Source organism: Nicotiana attenuata, chromosome 2 (assembly GCF_001879085.1).
Source record: "Nicotiana attenuata strain UT chromosome 2, NIATTr2, whole genome shotgun sequence".
Classification (NCBI taxonomy): Eukaryota; Viridiplantae; Streptophyta; class Magnoliopsida; order Solanales; family Solanaceae; genus Nicotiana; species Nicotiana attenuata.
The window spans coordinates 6,656,804-6,673,197 of record NC_031990.1 but is presented as its reverse complement, the minus strand read 5'-3'; the positions used below and the strand labels follow the sequence as shown (position 1 = coordinate 6,673,197).

The window sequence follows — 16,394 nt, the reverse complement described above, 5'->3', positions numbered from 1 at the left end:
AGCAGATTGAAGATCAGGTTCTTCATTAGATTCCTGTGACTCCATCTTCTCCTTGATTTCTCTGGAATGTTCACTTCTTGAGGCTTTGTTGCCGATATCTGGAGTTTGGTGTTCGGTTCTGCAGTGCTTTTCCGTCGATCAATCCTCCTTCATATTGATCCTCAGAGGATGATTTCACCCTCAAATTCTCCATTGTTGATGAGGTCAGTTCATTTTGCTTCCTTGTCTCCCAGAAGATGAGGCATGAATCATCACAGGTGCACTTTGGTTTTCAAATTTGAGACAGAAGTTGGTTGAGGAGAGAAATATGGAGGTTCATTTGATTTCCTATGCTATGTGTTCTACTTTTTGCGTAGTGCCATGAGCTGCATCTTTACTTCTTCCTTCAGCTTCATTGGTAGCCAGTAATGTACCAGGTTCTTTGTGCGACGCAGAGAATGCTGTTGCGTTGTCTTTTGCCAGTCTCCTTCATTTTGCTCACTTTAACATCCTCCTGATTTGAAGCCTCAGATGTTTCCCCATGAGCATTTCCTACCATTTAGTGCTTCCTTTGTTGGAGACCTTTTGACTTTGTTTTGTAGGTTGTTCCCCAGAGAGATTCCTTCACTCGTCTGTTTGCATTGTGCTTCCCATGTTGATCCTTCCTGTTGTCAGGGGCAAGGCATTTTCTTCTAATTGGCGGTTCCTGGCGAGTTTTGATTTAGGAAGAACCTGGTTCGACACCTGTTCTCCAGTAGAGAGCAGTGTTCATTCCTTCTTCTCAGAGCCTTTTTGGTGATTCCATAGGCGACAAGCACTATCCATGCTTCATTTTCCAGTTCCGTCTTTTCCTATTCGAGTCCCAAGGGAACCTTTCTGCCTTTTCATTTACAGAGAATGTACCATTTACTTCCTTCTTAAGGATACATTCCCTTCCTGCAGGACTTACAGTGAGAAGCATTTCATGATGTTTTCAGCTGCGTGCTTCAAGCATTCACTATCCATAGTCTATCGCAGTCTACTTCCTCTCAATGTTCCCTGCACATGCTCATCAAGGGTTAGATTTAGGAACCCAAACTAGTTTGGGTCCCTTGTTATTATAAAAAGGATGAATGAGAGATTTCCTGGTCCACGCAGGCAGCATCCGCTTTTTGCGAGTGGTACCTGGTTCTTTGCTAGTAGTCACTCTATCAGTGAACGCTTTGTTCTTCTAAACAGACTGAACCCTGGCCTAACAATTTTCTCTAAAATGCCCATTGTTTCCGCAGTGGGTACATAGCCAGTTATCAGGTACAGGACATACTTGCTTTGTGGGTTGTAGGGAGTTTTCTCCCTTTGAAACCCAATGCCCTGCTTGTTCTCACTATTGTTGAGATACATGGCAGTAAGAGCATCTGAGGACCAGGTCCATTTCAAGGATTTTTCAAGATCATTTTTAACTTTCTCCAACTCAGTTTGGAGTTGCTGATTTCTCTCGAGTTCACTGCAAAGATTAGTTTTTACAACAGTTAACTCCTTTTCTAGCAAGATGTGCGACTCACTGGCTACTTCCTTCCCTTTCCCAAGACTTACATTCCTATGTTCTCTATTGAGTCCCTCAATGGTTTCCTCTAGATCAGTGCATATTTCTAACAGGTCATCCCTTTCCTCCTTAACAGATGCAACTTTTTCTTCCAAGACGTGTTTCTCATTGTTAAGGCCTTCTATTATTTCTTTTAGATCAACAACTACTACAATCAAGTCGTCTCTCGCATTTTCCACACTGGTTATTCTTTAATTCAAGGCCTCCTTCTCTATTTCAAGATTAGCTATGGTCTCATCTCGGTCTACTATACATACCACTAGATCATCTCTAGATTGCTCTGCCTCTCCTAGTTCTACTGAGAGGGTCTCCTTATCGTTCATAAGGCTATAATAGGCATCAATTAAGACATTTGATAAAGACCTTAGCTTCTTGGAAGAATAGGATTTGAGATTTCTCTGAACATCCCGGAAGCTTAGCTTGCCGTCTTCATCTTCTTCATCGTCATCATCTGACTGATCCATCAGCGCGAACAGTGAGTCGTACTTTGTTGCTTTAGTTTCCACTGCCAACAGGGAACTGTTTTCTGCATCTGATTCCCTTTCGGATTCACTTGAGGAGTCTCCCCAAGCAGCAAGGGCCTGCTTAACGATATTGTCTACAGCACTTTTTCGATTGAAATTTTTCTCGGGAACCAGGTTCCTTTTTCCTGCCTTGTCAGGATTTTGCTAGTACTGCTCTTGTTTCACAAGTGTGCAATCTTTAATGAAATGCCCTGACTTTCCACATCCATGACAGAGATCGTTGTTCCTTGTTTTACTTGAACTGCCCCACTTTGGTATGCCACCATTTCTTCGAACCAATTTTTGAAATCTCTTAGTAAGATAGGCCATGTCACTATCTTCATCACTTGAATCACTCTGTTCAGCTTTAAGCACCGGGTTCTTTTCCTTCTTGGGCTCTCTTCTTTCGCTGTATTTCTTTCTTTTCATCTCGTATATTTTCAGATTACCAATCAGCTCATCCGTGGTCAGAGTCTGTAAGATTTAGCTTCGTGAGGCATTTTACCTTACTTTCCCAAGACCAAAGAGTAGGATGCTGAGGATTTTCCTTACGAGCTTATATCTGGGAATGACATCTCCAAGTGAATGAAGCTCATTTATGATGGAGGTGAATCTAGTGTGCATATCTTGTATAGAATTCATCATCCTTCATCTGAAGAGTTTCATATTCGTGTGGTTGAGCATGTCAATCTTGGATTGTTGACCTGAGTGGTTCCTTCATGAGCGGTTTGCAAACGCCTTCCATATTTCCTTGCAGTTTCACAAGCTTGAGACTCTGTTTGTACTCATCAGGTCCTATGCCACACATCAAGATTTTCTTGGCGCGGTAGTTCTTATTCTAACAACTTTTTCTGCCAATGTCGTTGTACTCTCTTCTTCCTTTCAGCACCATATGCCCTGTTTCTTCAATCTTCTTCATGGGAACATGTGGACTATCACATATAATGTTCCACAGCTCTGAATCTTCTGCCATAATGAAATCATGCATCCTGGTCTTCGACAGCCGTAGTATTGACCATTGAATCTGGGAGGTCTATAGGGTTGATTGTCCTCCTCAAAGCTTGGCTGCGAGCACCAGCCATTGAGGATTTCGTTCCTAGTGTTAGCCTGATAGGAGAAACCTGGCCCGAACCAATTGTTGACTTATGTGAGTCCACCAAACTATAGAGTACCTGGTCCTCTATGAGACTGATACGTAGAGTGCAGTAAGGACTGAATGTAAAGAAGGCCAGAGGTTTTCTACGTGGAAAAATCCCACACAAGGTGATCAAAAAACCACGACCTACACATGTAGGCTTTAAACTCAACTAACTTGTAATCTACCTATTACAAGCCACTTTGCAAACTCCCTTTTGCAAGACTTCAAACTAACTTGTGATGCACCACCACAAGCCACTCTACAACTCTCCTAGTTACAGAGGATTTAACTTATGGCTATTCCTAGTCACAACATAAACTCTAAAGTTTACGAATTTGGTTTGTTCCTAAGACAGCACTTCTAAGAAAGCAAACTAGGAATTACAATGTAGAATAATTAACAAGATTACAACTCAACTATGGACGTACATAGGACTCTATTAGAAACTGATCCTTAGTGGAGTTGTCTTCTTGTTCTTGACACACCAGTGACTTCAATGCTAGATGAACTTTGTTATGCTTGAGAGAATATCACTGAATGCACAAAGGAAGTGTGTCTTGCACCAGGTTATTTTATCACAAAAGATATCACAATGGGTAGTGATGTCAACTCTTGGTGTACTTCTTCCCAGTGAGAAGTGACTGCTGCACAGTCTGCACATCCACTTCTGGACAGTTGCGTTCCAGCTGGATTGTGGGCTTTGTACTTCCTGTCAGGACACACCAACAGACCAGGTCCTAGTTGTGTTCCTCTTCTGTAATAGTTGCCAGATGGTCACTTTCTTCTATCACGTTCGAGTTGTGTACTTGACTTGTACTTTCTGTAGTGAACCCTGAAGTAGCAGGTCCGTGTTGTGTTCCTCTTTATCTTGATTGCGTACAGTCACTGACTTGCTTATGTCGGAGAACCCTAAAGAGCCAGATCATCAGGTCCCTGTTGTGTTTCTGCCTTTGCTGATTTTCAGGCTTCAATTAGTTCGCATGAAATGTATATCCTGTGCGCCAGGTGCTCTATCTGGTTTTTCATGCCTAAGTTTGTTAGATCATCAAAACATAAAATACTGAAAACCCATCATTTCTCATTCTTGTCGTGGTGGTTGAGATTATGTGTTGAGATGCTGACTGAGAGTTTAACATTTTTTAATCCTGTAATCAAACACTTCAAAGAACAACCGTAAATAGTGTGTGTTACGAAAATTTGTACCAGGCAATCACTATTATCCTTAGCCCCACGGTGGGAGCCAAACTGTTTACCCTAAAAACGGATAACAATTGAATTTATACTATGGTTATAAGGACACGTGATTTCACTTGGCACAAACTGAGAGAAAATGTATATTGACATTAAAATTGACATTAAATAGAAATTAAAGCAAACCAACTGAATCAAGTAGCCTTGGCCCTCGAATTTGATCACCCTAGAACCAAGTGAGGATTTAGTTTATACAAGAACAAAGTAACCGAAATATTGAGAGCTTAAGAGAAAGTGAATATATAGATTTTTGTAACTTAATATGATGCCCTTTACAAATGGTCAGACCCCCTATATATAGTAGGGGAGTCCTATTCTTGATACAATTCTAAATACAGTAAGAAATCTCATGATTGACTGATTAATCGGCCTCTTCTTGATACGTGCTGAGATTAGCGCCGTGATCCTTGCCCAATTGCGGATATTTCGTCTTTCCGTTATTCAACCCAGTAAGCTTCTCTCGATCTACATCTTATTCGGTCCCGTTCTTGATCGATCTCGATCTCATTCGATCTCGGTTTTGGTCGGTCTCGGTCTCAATCGGTCTTGTGGTCTCGAGCTTGACAACCTAACCCTGCACCACAGTTTGATATAAATCGAAGCGGATCCTTGACTTATCATGCTCCTCCCTCGGTCAGCTGCACAAGAAGGGCAAGGCCAATTTTGACTGTATACAACTATGACTGCAAGAAATTAGAAATTTGTGAAGAGTTCAAGAGACAGGAAATTGACATAAGAGGTGATTCCAAGAACTGCATTTGGTCGTAATTAATTGGAAGGAGAGCAGCTCTTTCAGATGCTGAAGAAGTTGATTTTTATCGTAGAAAAAAGGATGCACAAATCTAAATTACCCTCCATGAGGTATTTTCTCTTAAGAACTTTTTCCAAGTCCAATAAGTACTTCAGGAAGTCCTTTAACGTGTCCAGAGTCCTTTCCGTAATAAGCTTTGCCAAATGTTCTAGACTTCTAGTCATCCTTGATCTGTATTATTTTTCTACAACCTATGTAGTCTTAAAGACAGCGATGACACAGAAGCAGACAAACTTGAAAGAATAATCCAGCAACTTGTCACAGAGATAATCAAGAAAAGAGAGTGTGCAATGGTAAGCAGTATGAATAGCAATACGACAGATTATCTTGGGATGCTTTTGAAAGCTAATCATGATACTGCTGGAAGAGACGAGATCATATTTGAAGAAATAATTGATGAATACAAGATGTTTTGTGATGCTGGTCAAGAAACAACTCAGACATTGCTCTCACGAACTATTTCTCTTTTAGCACTACACACTGACTGGCAAGACAAAGCAAGAGAAGAGGCACTAGACTTACTTGGTCAGTGATATCAAAATTCAGAAGACATATCAAAACTAAAAATAGTATGGGAACTATCAACAGCTCCTTTATTTTTCCATTATATTAAGATTTTTTCAACTTTCATGTCACCTAGAGATGACATAGGGTCCTCTAACTTTCAAGTTTTTTTCTTTTGGCACAGATGAGCATGATCATTAATGAGACCTTAAGACTATATCCTCCTACGGTCGCCACTGCAAGAAAAGTTAAGAAGGAAACCAGATTAGGGAAGTTCACCCTACCAGAAGGTACGAGGATGGGTGTTCCAGTCCGATCACTCCACCATGACTCTAAGATATGGGGTGAAGATACCCATCTTTTCAAACCAGAAAGAGGAATTGCTGAAGTCACAAATGGAAATCCATCAGCATTCCTGCCATTCAGCCTAGGACCCTGAGTAGGGATGTTAATAGGGCAGGGAAGGTCGGGATAGGTCAGGTCAAGCCTTAACCCACCAAAATCTTAACCTGCCCTGCTTTGCATACTTCCCTATTTAACACTATGTTTGGATCATTGTTTTCCATCGTTTTATAATGTATTGTATTGTATCGTATCGTATTGTATCGTATCGTATCGTATTGTAAATAAAATGTTTGGATAGATTGTACTGTTTGCTATTATTAAATAATACTTTGTTGTTTGGTTCGACTGTATCGTACTGTACTGTAACTGATAAGTTGACTAAAATAACCTCAATTGTTTAAATATTAAATTTATTAAAATTATGCATAAAAATAATTTTAAAAAAAGCAAAACAGAAAAAGGCAAACACCTTAAGAAAGCAGAACAAAGGAGCGAGACAGAAGAAGGCAAAACGAAGGAGCACAGCTAATTAGGATTGAGTTAAAAGCAAATTAGGAGAAAAAATAAAATAGAAGGCGGCAAAACATCTTTAACATTGGTGGCAAAAGTTCTTGAAAAAAAATAAAGTAGGTTATATGTTGGAGATTTGGAGTTAAAATAGAATAAAAAAAAAGGTAAAGGGTAAAATAGAATTGTGGAGTAATAAGTTAGGGCATAATTGAAAAGAAAAATAGGAAACAATCCAACCATACCAAATCGGTTGTTTCAAAAAAGAGGATTTTTCATTGTTCCGGAATAATGGATTTAACAATACAATACAACCAATTTTAATGAAACAATCAAAACAAACATTGTTTTGGGATAACAATACAATACGATACAATGGGGAACAACCAACCATACAAGTTGTAAGTCTTGCCCTGCCCTACCCTGTTAAGCCTTTTTTTTTAGCAATCCACTAGGCAGAGTCTAGGGCTAGTTTTTTATTAATATAAGCAATTCAAAAACATAGTTTGTCCGGAGGTGTAACAAATGAAAAGCATAAAACTTGAAAGCTACATAGAACCTATTACCAATATTGAGCATAGTACTCAACATTAGTATCACATGATGAGGTCTACTAAAATCAAATATGATATATCTACCACTGCTAATTCTATCATGGAAGAATAACTCTGTTCCTATGATCATGATGTGTTCTTCTCCTCCTTGGTGATGTACCAATCCTATAGTTGCTCCATTACTGATCCGATTCCTCATGAGTTCCATGTAACACAATCTCCAAATGTACTTGTTCAAGAGTTGCATAAAATCTGCTCCCAGGTGACCGCGTGCCTCCTTTCTGTTCTCTTTTTCACTTATCTTCCTCTTCCATTTTGTTGTTTCCCTCCCTTGAGTATGTTTTTGGTATGTTCCGCTGTATTGACCTGCTGAAATCCCAACCCGATATGCTTTAGATTTATCCAAAAAATGTAGCCAAAAAATGTCTGTGGATTGCCATAACAAAATCAGCTCTGAGGTGACGTTTTTGATCTCCATTTCCAGCTTGATGATTATCATTTGGACTGTATGTTCTTTGTGTATTGATTCCTGAGTTGGTGCATCGTGATTCTGCATATGACTCAAGTTCCATCGTACAGCACAGCTGCCCAGATATCTTGGCCACAACATTCTGCATGCATAGAGGTGCAGATGAGTTCGGCCCATATTTTTGCTCCTTCCTGTAGATGCTACTATACTTTTGCTCATCCATAGTTCCCTGCATTGACTGAGTACTATGTACTAATACCACCAATAGTAGGTTCCCCATAAGATGAGGTATAGCACAGTAATGAAACCTGCAAAAGAGCAACCTATGTTAGTGATAAAATTCATCCTCAAGATCTCTTCCAAGTGGATTTGATCCTTGATGGGATGTGTGAAGTTGCTCCACATGTGTGTTGTTCTTCCCTCGATGTTTGCCTGACCCCTTGTATGAATTGACCTGCTAATGATCTTCAGGCCATCAGAATCCATCAGTAGTGAATGAAAGTCTGCTCATTCCAGAGAATTGCAGCTATAACTGCCCATTCCAGCTTGTTCACTATCTTTTTGGATGGCTTTTACATGTTTTGATCCCTGGGATGCCTGAATTGTGAATCTGACATTATGCTTTCGTGACCCATAGTATAGCATTCCCTTGCCCAGAAAAACTTGGCCCTAAAATTGCTGCATGCATGATAGTGGACACAGCTAACCAAAACTCCCACAGAGTTGTTCTTGTAATTTTCCAAAATATCCATCTCATGCTAGTGCATGTCGCCTTTCCTTCTTCAAGGGAATGAGCACTAAGTGCTAATACCACCCATAGAAGTCGATGAGTGCCATGGCATGAGTATAATATCGATCCCTGCAAAAAAGAACACATGGTTAGTGAAAAAATCGATGACCACCCTCTCCTCCTCAAGGATTTGAGGATGTTGATCCTGTTTGAAAACCACTTGCCCAGCCTTATTCTTTCCATTTCCTGCATCTCCTCCATCACCTTACTCCTCTTATTCATTCCAATCCCATTCAAATATGACCCTCCCTTGAACCAGATTTGCTCTATAGCCATACTGTCCCACTTCTCCTTGTGTTGTCCCTTCTGTGCTATGAACTCAAAATGGTGCTTCCTATTCATTGTAACGAGCCTCTCAAACGCCTGCATGGTCTTTACTGACCTTATATTCCATAAAAGACCATCCATTAGAGGTTAGTTGATTTTGAGAATGTCCTCCTTGTTTGAACACCAGTTACAGGAACAATTGAAGATTCCTTAACTGGATCCTTAGTAGTCTTTTTCCTCCCTTTAGAAGCTGCTTTAACCTTGAGCATATGCCTGGGAGATAAATCACCTTGTCTTGCAACATTTTTGAAATTTTGAGCAAATACTCTTCATCCAGATCCTTTCCAGGAATTTCAACATGTTCACCTGCTACTTGATCATGGATTTCATCTGTACCTACTGCATTAACCTGATCCCCATCAGCAATAGATTTGACACCATATTGCTGCACTATGTTCTGAATACCCTCCAATGGAACAGTGCTGTGTTCTTTTGATCTCTGCTTGCTCCCAGCTGTAGAACTTTCCTTTATTTCTTTGTTGATCTCCTCAGGAACAATAGCAGTTCCACTTGGATCTCCCATATTGACATTGATATCTTTAGGATTCACTGCATCATCAATAGGACTTTCTACTTCTGCTACAGTAATTTCTGCTGCAGCATTCACCTGATCTGCATCTCCAATTGTCACATTGTTCTCACCTGTAGGCATTGAATTTTCCTGCACCTTGCTCACCTGAATTCTTCTTTGCTATTCTTCTCCTCACCATTTACACTTTGTTCTTCTTCTCTAGCTTCAACATCAGAATCTCTTTCTGCTACCATACGATCAGGAATGAATCCTTCATCTGGATCTTCTTCTATCTGCTTGCTCCACAGCTTACCACCTGACCACTTACCATTCCCTTTTGCTGCAATATCTTCTCCATCTGATTCTGTTTCATCATCTTCCATTGTTTTCTTTTTCTTTGCCAAAATACTTTCCACCCTTGTGTCTTGAGATGGTACATCCTTATATGATGTGTTAATACCTACAGCATTGCCTGCAAATGTTCTTTGAACCCAATGTGAAGTAGACTCCTTATTGGTTGGTTCCCCATTCTTTCTTTCATTAGGACTATTGAGTCATCCATTCTTTGCTGCCTCACTTCCCATAGATGTAGGATTAAAAGTAGGAGCAGCAGGATTCAACCCTTTCCTGTTTCCAGTAGGAGAAGCTTTTTTAGGACTTTTACTACCTTGTCCTCGAGTCTTTTCCTTGTTTGGTGAATTATTCTCCATATGTACCACTTCCTGCACTTCTTCCACAATAGCCAACTGTTTATTTTGATCATTCCCTTCCTCAATGCTTTCCAATGCTGCAAACTTGTTAGAAACTTGAACTTGCTTTTTCCCTTGAGCTTGTTGGACCTTGTCATTACCTGCTGAAACAATTTCTTTCCCTGTTTGACCATGTTCAACAGCAGTCTTAGCACCATTTTTGATACGATTATCTCTCACCTCCTTCCATTATTCACCAGCTGCATTAGGATTCCCAACAACTTTCCCACTCGATAAAATCATAAATGGCTGATTCACATTTGCAGAAGCATTGCCTTTCTCTACTTGCTTTTCTGTACTAGCCTTATGATCAACAGGTCTATTCTCTGGATGAAGCCTCCAACACTCAAACATGTCATGGCCTTGTAATTTTCATTCTTTACAATACTTAGGTAAATAATCATACTTAATGTTTACCCACTCAGTTCGAACCTCACCAGCTTCCTCATTAACAATATCCATGCGGACCTTCTTCGGTAGATCAGCTAGCAAATCAACAAGCACCTTCACACGAGCACAACTAGGCCTAGTTTTCTTAACTGTTGCTAGATCAAGATGTTGTGGTACACTAACTGCTGAAGCAAGCGAAAATAGACATTCCTTGACAAAATATGTTGGCAGCAAATTAGGAAACGATATCCATGCCATCACCTTTGGTGTTTCCTCTTCAACTTTAAATTTTGCATCATAAATTAAAGTTCTCAACTGATACTCCTCCCCATGTTTATCCTTAACGTAATACATACCTTTTGACGAAAAATCTACATAATCTTGCCATAATGTAAAACGTATCAATATGTGCCTATCACGTAAATACCCAATGTTACACTCACTTTTGATACCATATTGCATAGGAACAATGCGACGAATTTCATTAATATCTGGCCACCCGTATGAAAACTTGCATACAACTGCGTATTGTAGTCCTTCCATAATATTCATCCGTTCCACCTCATATTCTGTAAAACACACAGTTGGCTGCCCTTGAAAGATTTTGGCACGCCTGAGTGCAATTGGTTCCACTGCTGGTCTTCGATCGTGCATGGCAGAATTAGACGCAGGTTTCACTGCTTTCGCATAATTCATGACTTGTGGCTCGTTTGATGTCGTAGAGGGCTGGGGATCGTTGATTATGGTAGTAGGGGGCTGGGCAGAGGTGAGGGGGGGCTGGGCAGAGGTGAGGGGGGGGCTGACCAGCCGGAACATCTGGCTGGCCGCCGACCGGCGTGGCCATTGGAGGAGCTGCGATATTTTCTCTCTTTAATCGTCAATTTTTCTCCAGAGCTTCTCTCTCTAAACTCCTTCATGCGGGGATGCCCTTGTTTAGGGTGTTTGGAGATTTAAGGTAATTTTTTTTTTTAATTTTTTTACTTTACAGTGGTCTACTTTATTTTCTCAACTTTTGTTTGCCATATAAAACATTTCTTAATGAAAGATTATTGTTTTGAGTCAATTCGAATTGTAATTCTTTCAACTAAGAATTTTCATAAAATTAAAGGTTTCTGGTTAACTGAGAATACCGCTATTACTAGGTGGGGTTCTAGTTTGGTATTTTTCAAATTTTCATGGTCCAAATTTCAGTATATTTTCCGTAAAACTCGGCTCTTTTCCTAGAAGTCAACTTGCCCAAATCGATCCACATAAATTTAAAAAGTAAAAACATGAGTAGTAATTTATCCAATAAATAAATAACAATGAAGTGAAACTTAAAGAACGTGCAGACACTTCAAGGATGACTAGCTTTGTTTGAAACTTGGCAAATCAACCATTTAATTATGAAAAGTTATAAAAATAGATCAAAATTTACAATGGTTCTGTCGAACAAAAATAAAGAAAAAAAATAATGAACATTGAATTGTTGGAGTATAGCCATAAATAAGAATCAGATGTACCTGTTTCATAAGGAAAACTAACATAAAAGACTCAAAATTTTCATTAGTGTTACCCATCAAACACTAAAGCAAGTCTTGCCCTGCCCCTTGCCCTATCCTATATGATTTTCTTAAATAATCGGCTGTGTCCTGCCCCGCTTGCCCCGCGCCGTTTAAGCATTGCCCTGCCCTGTCCAGTCCAGTTTAACTTATGTCATGCCTTGCCATGCCCCATCGCCATCCCTAACCTCGAACCTTTGTTGGCCCAAATTTTGGTATTACGGCTACCAAAATTTGCAATCTCAATGATTTTGTTGTGTTATTCCTTCATCCTATCTCCAAACTATGTCCAGTCACCTGTACAAATGATTAACCTGAAGCCCTAATGTGATGTTCAGGTGTAACGACCCGACCGGTCGTTTGTAGCATTAACACTTCGCTCGGTGGTTTGAGGGCATGAGTAGCTTCGTATGATGTGTTATGACTTGTGTTAGTCGTCGATTTTTGTTTTATGTTATTCGGAGTCGATCCGGAAGAATGAATTTCATTGTTGAAACTTTAGTTTGGAAGAGTTGGCCAAGTTTGACTTTTGTGAATTTGACCCTGGAATGGAGTATTGATGGTTTCGTTAGGTCCGGATGGTGATTTTGGACTCAGGCGTATGCCCGGATTTGCAATTGGATATTTCTAGAATGATTTAGCACTAATTGGCGAAAGATGGAAATTTGAAGGTTTGGATTGTTCATAAGATTGATCGAGAGTTGACTTTGAGGATATCGGATTCGGATTGTGGTACCGGGAATTGCAATAGCTTCGTTATGTCATTTGGGACTTGTGTGCAAAATTTGAATTCATTTCGGGTTGATTTGATACGTTTTGGCACGAGTTTTGGTAGTTGAAAGTTCAAAGTTCATTCAAGTACGAAGTGAGGTGCGATTCGTCGTTTCGATATTGTTATGTGTGATGTGAGGCCTCGAGTAGGTCCGTATTATGTTATGGAACTAGTCGGTATATTCTGACGTGCTCCCGAGGGGCTCGGGTGAGTTTCGGACGGGGTTCGGATCGTTTGGAGCCTTGTTAAAGTTGCTGAAGTTTTTGGTTACTGCTGTCTTCGCACCTACGCATGAGGGATAGCAGGTGCGTGCTCGCGGAAGCCTGAAGATGGTCTCAGAAGTGACCTGGGGAAAAGCTGGCTTGGGAGGCTTCACAGAAGCGGTTCATCAGGCGCAGAAGCGCGATAGTAGATGCGACCCTGGTCATCGCAGAAGCGGCCACTGGGGGCCAAGGCTGTCTCGTAGGTGCGTGACTTTGTTCCGCAGAAGCGAAGGTCGCAGGTGCGACCTACTGTCCGCAAATGCGGAAAATGCTGGGCAGAAGCTACAAATCGAGGTTTTTGATTCTTTTATCATATATGAGATTGGGGGCTCGGATTGAGACAATTTTTTAACCAATTTTCATCACAAGGATTGGGGTAAGTGCTCTACACTCGATTTTGATTATATTTCACAAATCTATCTTCGTTTTTGGTAATTGGATTGTGAATTTTAAAGAGAAATTGGGGGTTTAAGCCTGAAGTTTCATAGAGTGAGTTTCTGAGTTTTGAACATCGATTCGGAGTCGGATTTGGGTGAAACTAGGATGGTTGGACTCGTAATTGAATGGATTGTTCGATTTTGTGAGTTTTGTCGGGTTCCGAGGTGCGGGCCCGGGTTTGACTTTTTGATTGATTTTGGGCTGTTGATTAAGGATTCGACCTTTATCATTTGGAACTATTTCCTTGGGCTTTATTTGATGCATTTGAGTTGCTTTTGGCTAGTTTCAGGCCGTTCAGAGGTCAGTACACGCGAGATGGCATTTTGGAGCATCGTTTGTCTTGCTCGATATTGGATTTGGCTTGTTCGAGATAAGTAACACTTCTAAAGGTGGTGCTGAGGGTATGAAACCCTGAATTGCGTATTATGTGTTTGGTGTTGAGGTGACGCACATGATAGGTGACAGGCACTTCGTTATTTTTTTGGAATTGTAGTTACCTGATCTTATCTGTAATCATGAAATCTCTATGTACTAGAGCTATTGAATTATGATACATGTTAGAAACCATGTCTAGGATACATGCTTATTCTGTTGAGACCCGCTGAGGTCATTTTTGTTGTTGAGTTATTTGCTTACATTGCAATTTCATACTCTGTCATGTCTATTCATTTCGTATCATACCTCAGTCTCTGTTGTTATTTATTGACACATCATATCATCATTTTTGGGCTAGTTTCATGGAATTTTGAGCCCGAGAGACTGGAGATTTTGATCACTGAGTGAGGCCGAGGGCCTGATTGTGAGTGATATTATGGGATCGGGCTGCACGCCACAGCATGTTTTTATTTATTTATGCCTGATCTACTTATTATAGAGCTTGGGTTGAAGGAGCCCCTCCGGAGTCTGTACACACCCCCAGTGAGCGCAATTGATTTATATTGAGGGATGGATCTTCCCTGGTATGGATCCTGCCCGAATCATTTATATTTGGGAATGGATCTTCCCCGAGCTAGATTGGCCTTATACAGTAATGAGTGACTGACTGTCAGTTTATATATATATATATATATATATATATATTTGGGATGGATATTCCTTGGGCTAGATTGGCCATATACAATACTGAGTGACTGAGCGTGTCGAGTGATTGAGCATGATGAGTGGAAAGTTTGAGACAGTGAGATTGAGTACTCTGAGAGTGTGAGTACATGATTTAATCTTTGAGATACATTGCAATTAACATGCATACTTGGAATACAAGAATAGAGAAGCATTTTTCCTCATGGTGTACGATAACACATCATTCATGACTTCTCATACATATTGACATATAAGCATAGAGATGTATTTTCCTCATGCCATTTGAAAATGAAACATTCACCTGTTTAAAGTTTTGAGAAAAATTACATTTTTTAAACTTACTCATATTTTTGGCAACTTCAGTAAAAGATTTGGGTTTTCACTAATATACTTGAAAAACAGACCTATTTTCTGGAATTGTGAACGAGCTGAACATTTTATCTCTGAGTTACTTCTTTTATTACTTTAATTATGTTGTTATGAACTATTATTGGCTATTGGTGTTGGACTCTGACCCTTGTCCCAGCTCGTCACTACTTTTAACCTAAGGTTAGGTTTGTTACTTATTGAGTACATGGGGTCGATTGTACTCATACTACACTTCTGCACTTTGCGTGCAGATGTTGGATGTTGATGTTGCTATGATCGATGGGAGCAGGATTTGAAGACGTACCTACGTTCCGGTTGTAGCTACCTCTTGTTCATGGTGGCCTTAGATTTATAAAAATCTTTTTATGTACATTTCGGACAGATGCTGTATTTATTTCATACAAGCTTTGTAAATTCTAATCTTAGAAGCTCATGATTTGTACTACCAGTCCTTTCAAAATGTATAAGATTCAAATATTTTCTTTTACTTAATTGTCTTATTAAATTTCATTAGAATTGGAGTTGAGTTAGCTGACATCACGACTAGTGGGATTTTAGGTTGTGACAAGTTGGTATCAGAGCTCTAGGTTCATAGGTTCTACAAGTCATGAGAAAATATCTAGTAGAGTCTTGCGGATCGGTATGATGACGTCCATACCTATCTTCGAGAGGCTACATGACATTTAGGATATACTGCCCATCTTTCTTTTCTTATCTTGCGGCATTGATTCAGCTTGAAGCGTAACTCTTTGAATTCCTTCCATGCATTCATATGCACATGTTGAGCGCTCGGTATGAGTTGTGCACTGGCAGCTTGTGATTCCATGGGTAAGGTACGAGATGTGATTTTTTGTGTGATGATGATGGGATAGTCTGGAGGACTTGAGGGCAGGTTTCTTACGGTAGCTTGAGCATGGGATTTCGGTTGTGTGAGAACGTGCTTTTGGACTTATAAGTTCGATAGTGCCCCTATTAGTGGAATTTGTGGCTTGATGAGTGGTTTGATGGCTATATGATGAGTATGATGTGACTGCGGGATGTGTTCAGATGGATTGAATGTGATGAGAAGAGTTTGCTTTAGATGTAAAAATGACTATTGGGTGCTTGATTCCTGTCTTTATTTGACGTATAGTCTCGAGTTATGGATGTGTTGAGGGATCTTTCATGTCGTTTAATTGTGGAGTGAAGTAGATTTTCATGTCTTGTTAGTGAGTTCAGACTTGGGAAGACTAAGCGATTGCGTAGTAGTTGTGGCTGTGAAAGGGTGTAAAGAGATGTCAGTTTGAGGCTAAGCAGGTGGGTTATAACCTGCAAGGTAAACTACGGATGTGTGATTTTTATGATGTTGTGTGGAGGCCTTCTTTTCTACCAGTGGGTTATATTTGTGCGATTTGAGATTGGATCGGTTGTAATAGTTGTCCTAACCGTCACGACAATGAATGCGAGATTGCAGATGATTTGAGGTATTAGATGGTTTGTGTTATATGAGCCTATGAAGGATTTAGTTGAACCTCACTGCGA

The 16,394-nt window shown here is 40.1% G+C and overlaps 1 protein-coding gene across 1 annotated transcript; it reads left to right on the top strand.

Moving 5' to 3' along the window:
- On the top strand, nucleotides 5,310-6,207 carry LOC109216126 (cytochrome P450 CYP749A22-like). Its single transcript, XM_019380261.1, has 3 exons — nucleotides 5,310-5,314; nucleotides 5,464-5,773; nucleotides 5,953-6,207. The coding sequence occupies exons 1-3, from the start codon at nucleotides 5,310-5,312 to the stop codon at nucleotides 6,205-6,207; spliced, it is 570 nt and encodes a 189-aa protein (XP_019235806.1).

Coding starts and splice junctions, on each gene's coding strand:
- LOC109216126 (XM_019380261.1), top strand. Junction 5,774..5,952: donor AAGACAAAGCAAGAGAAGAG/GCACTAGACTTA, acceptor CTTTTGGCACAG/ATGAGCATGATCATTAATGA.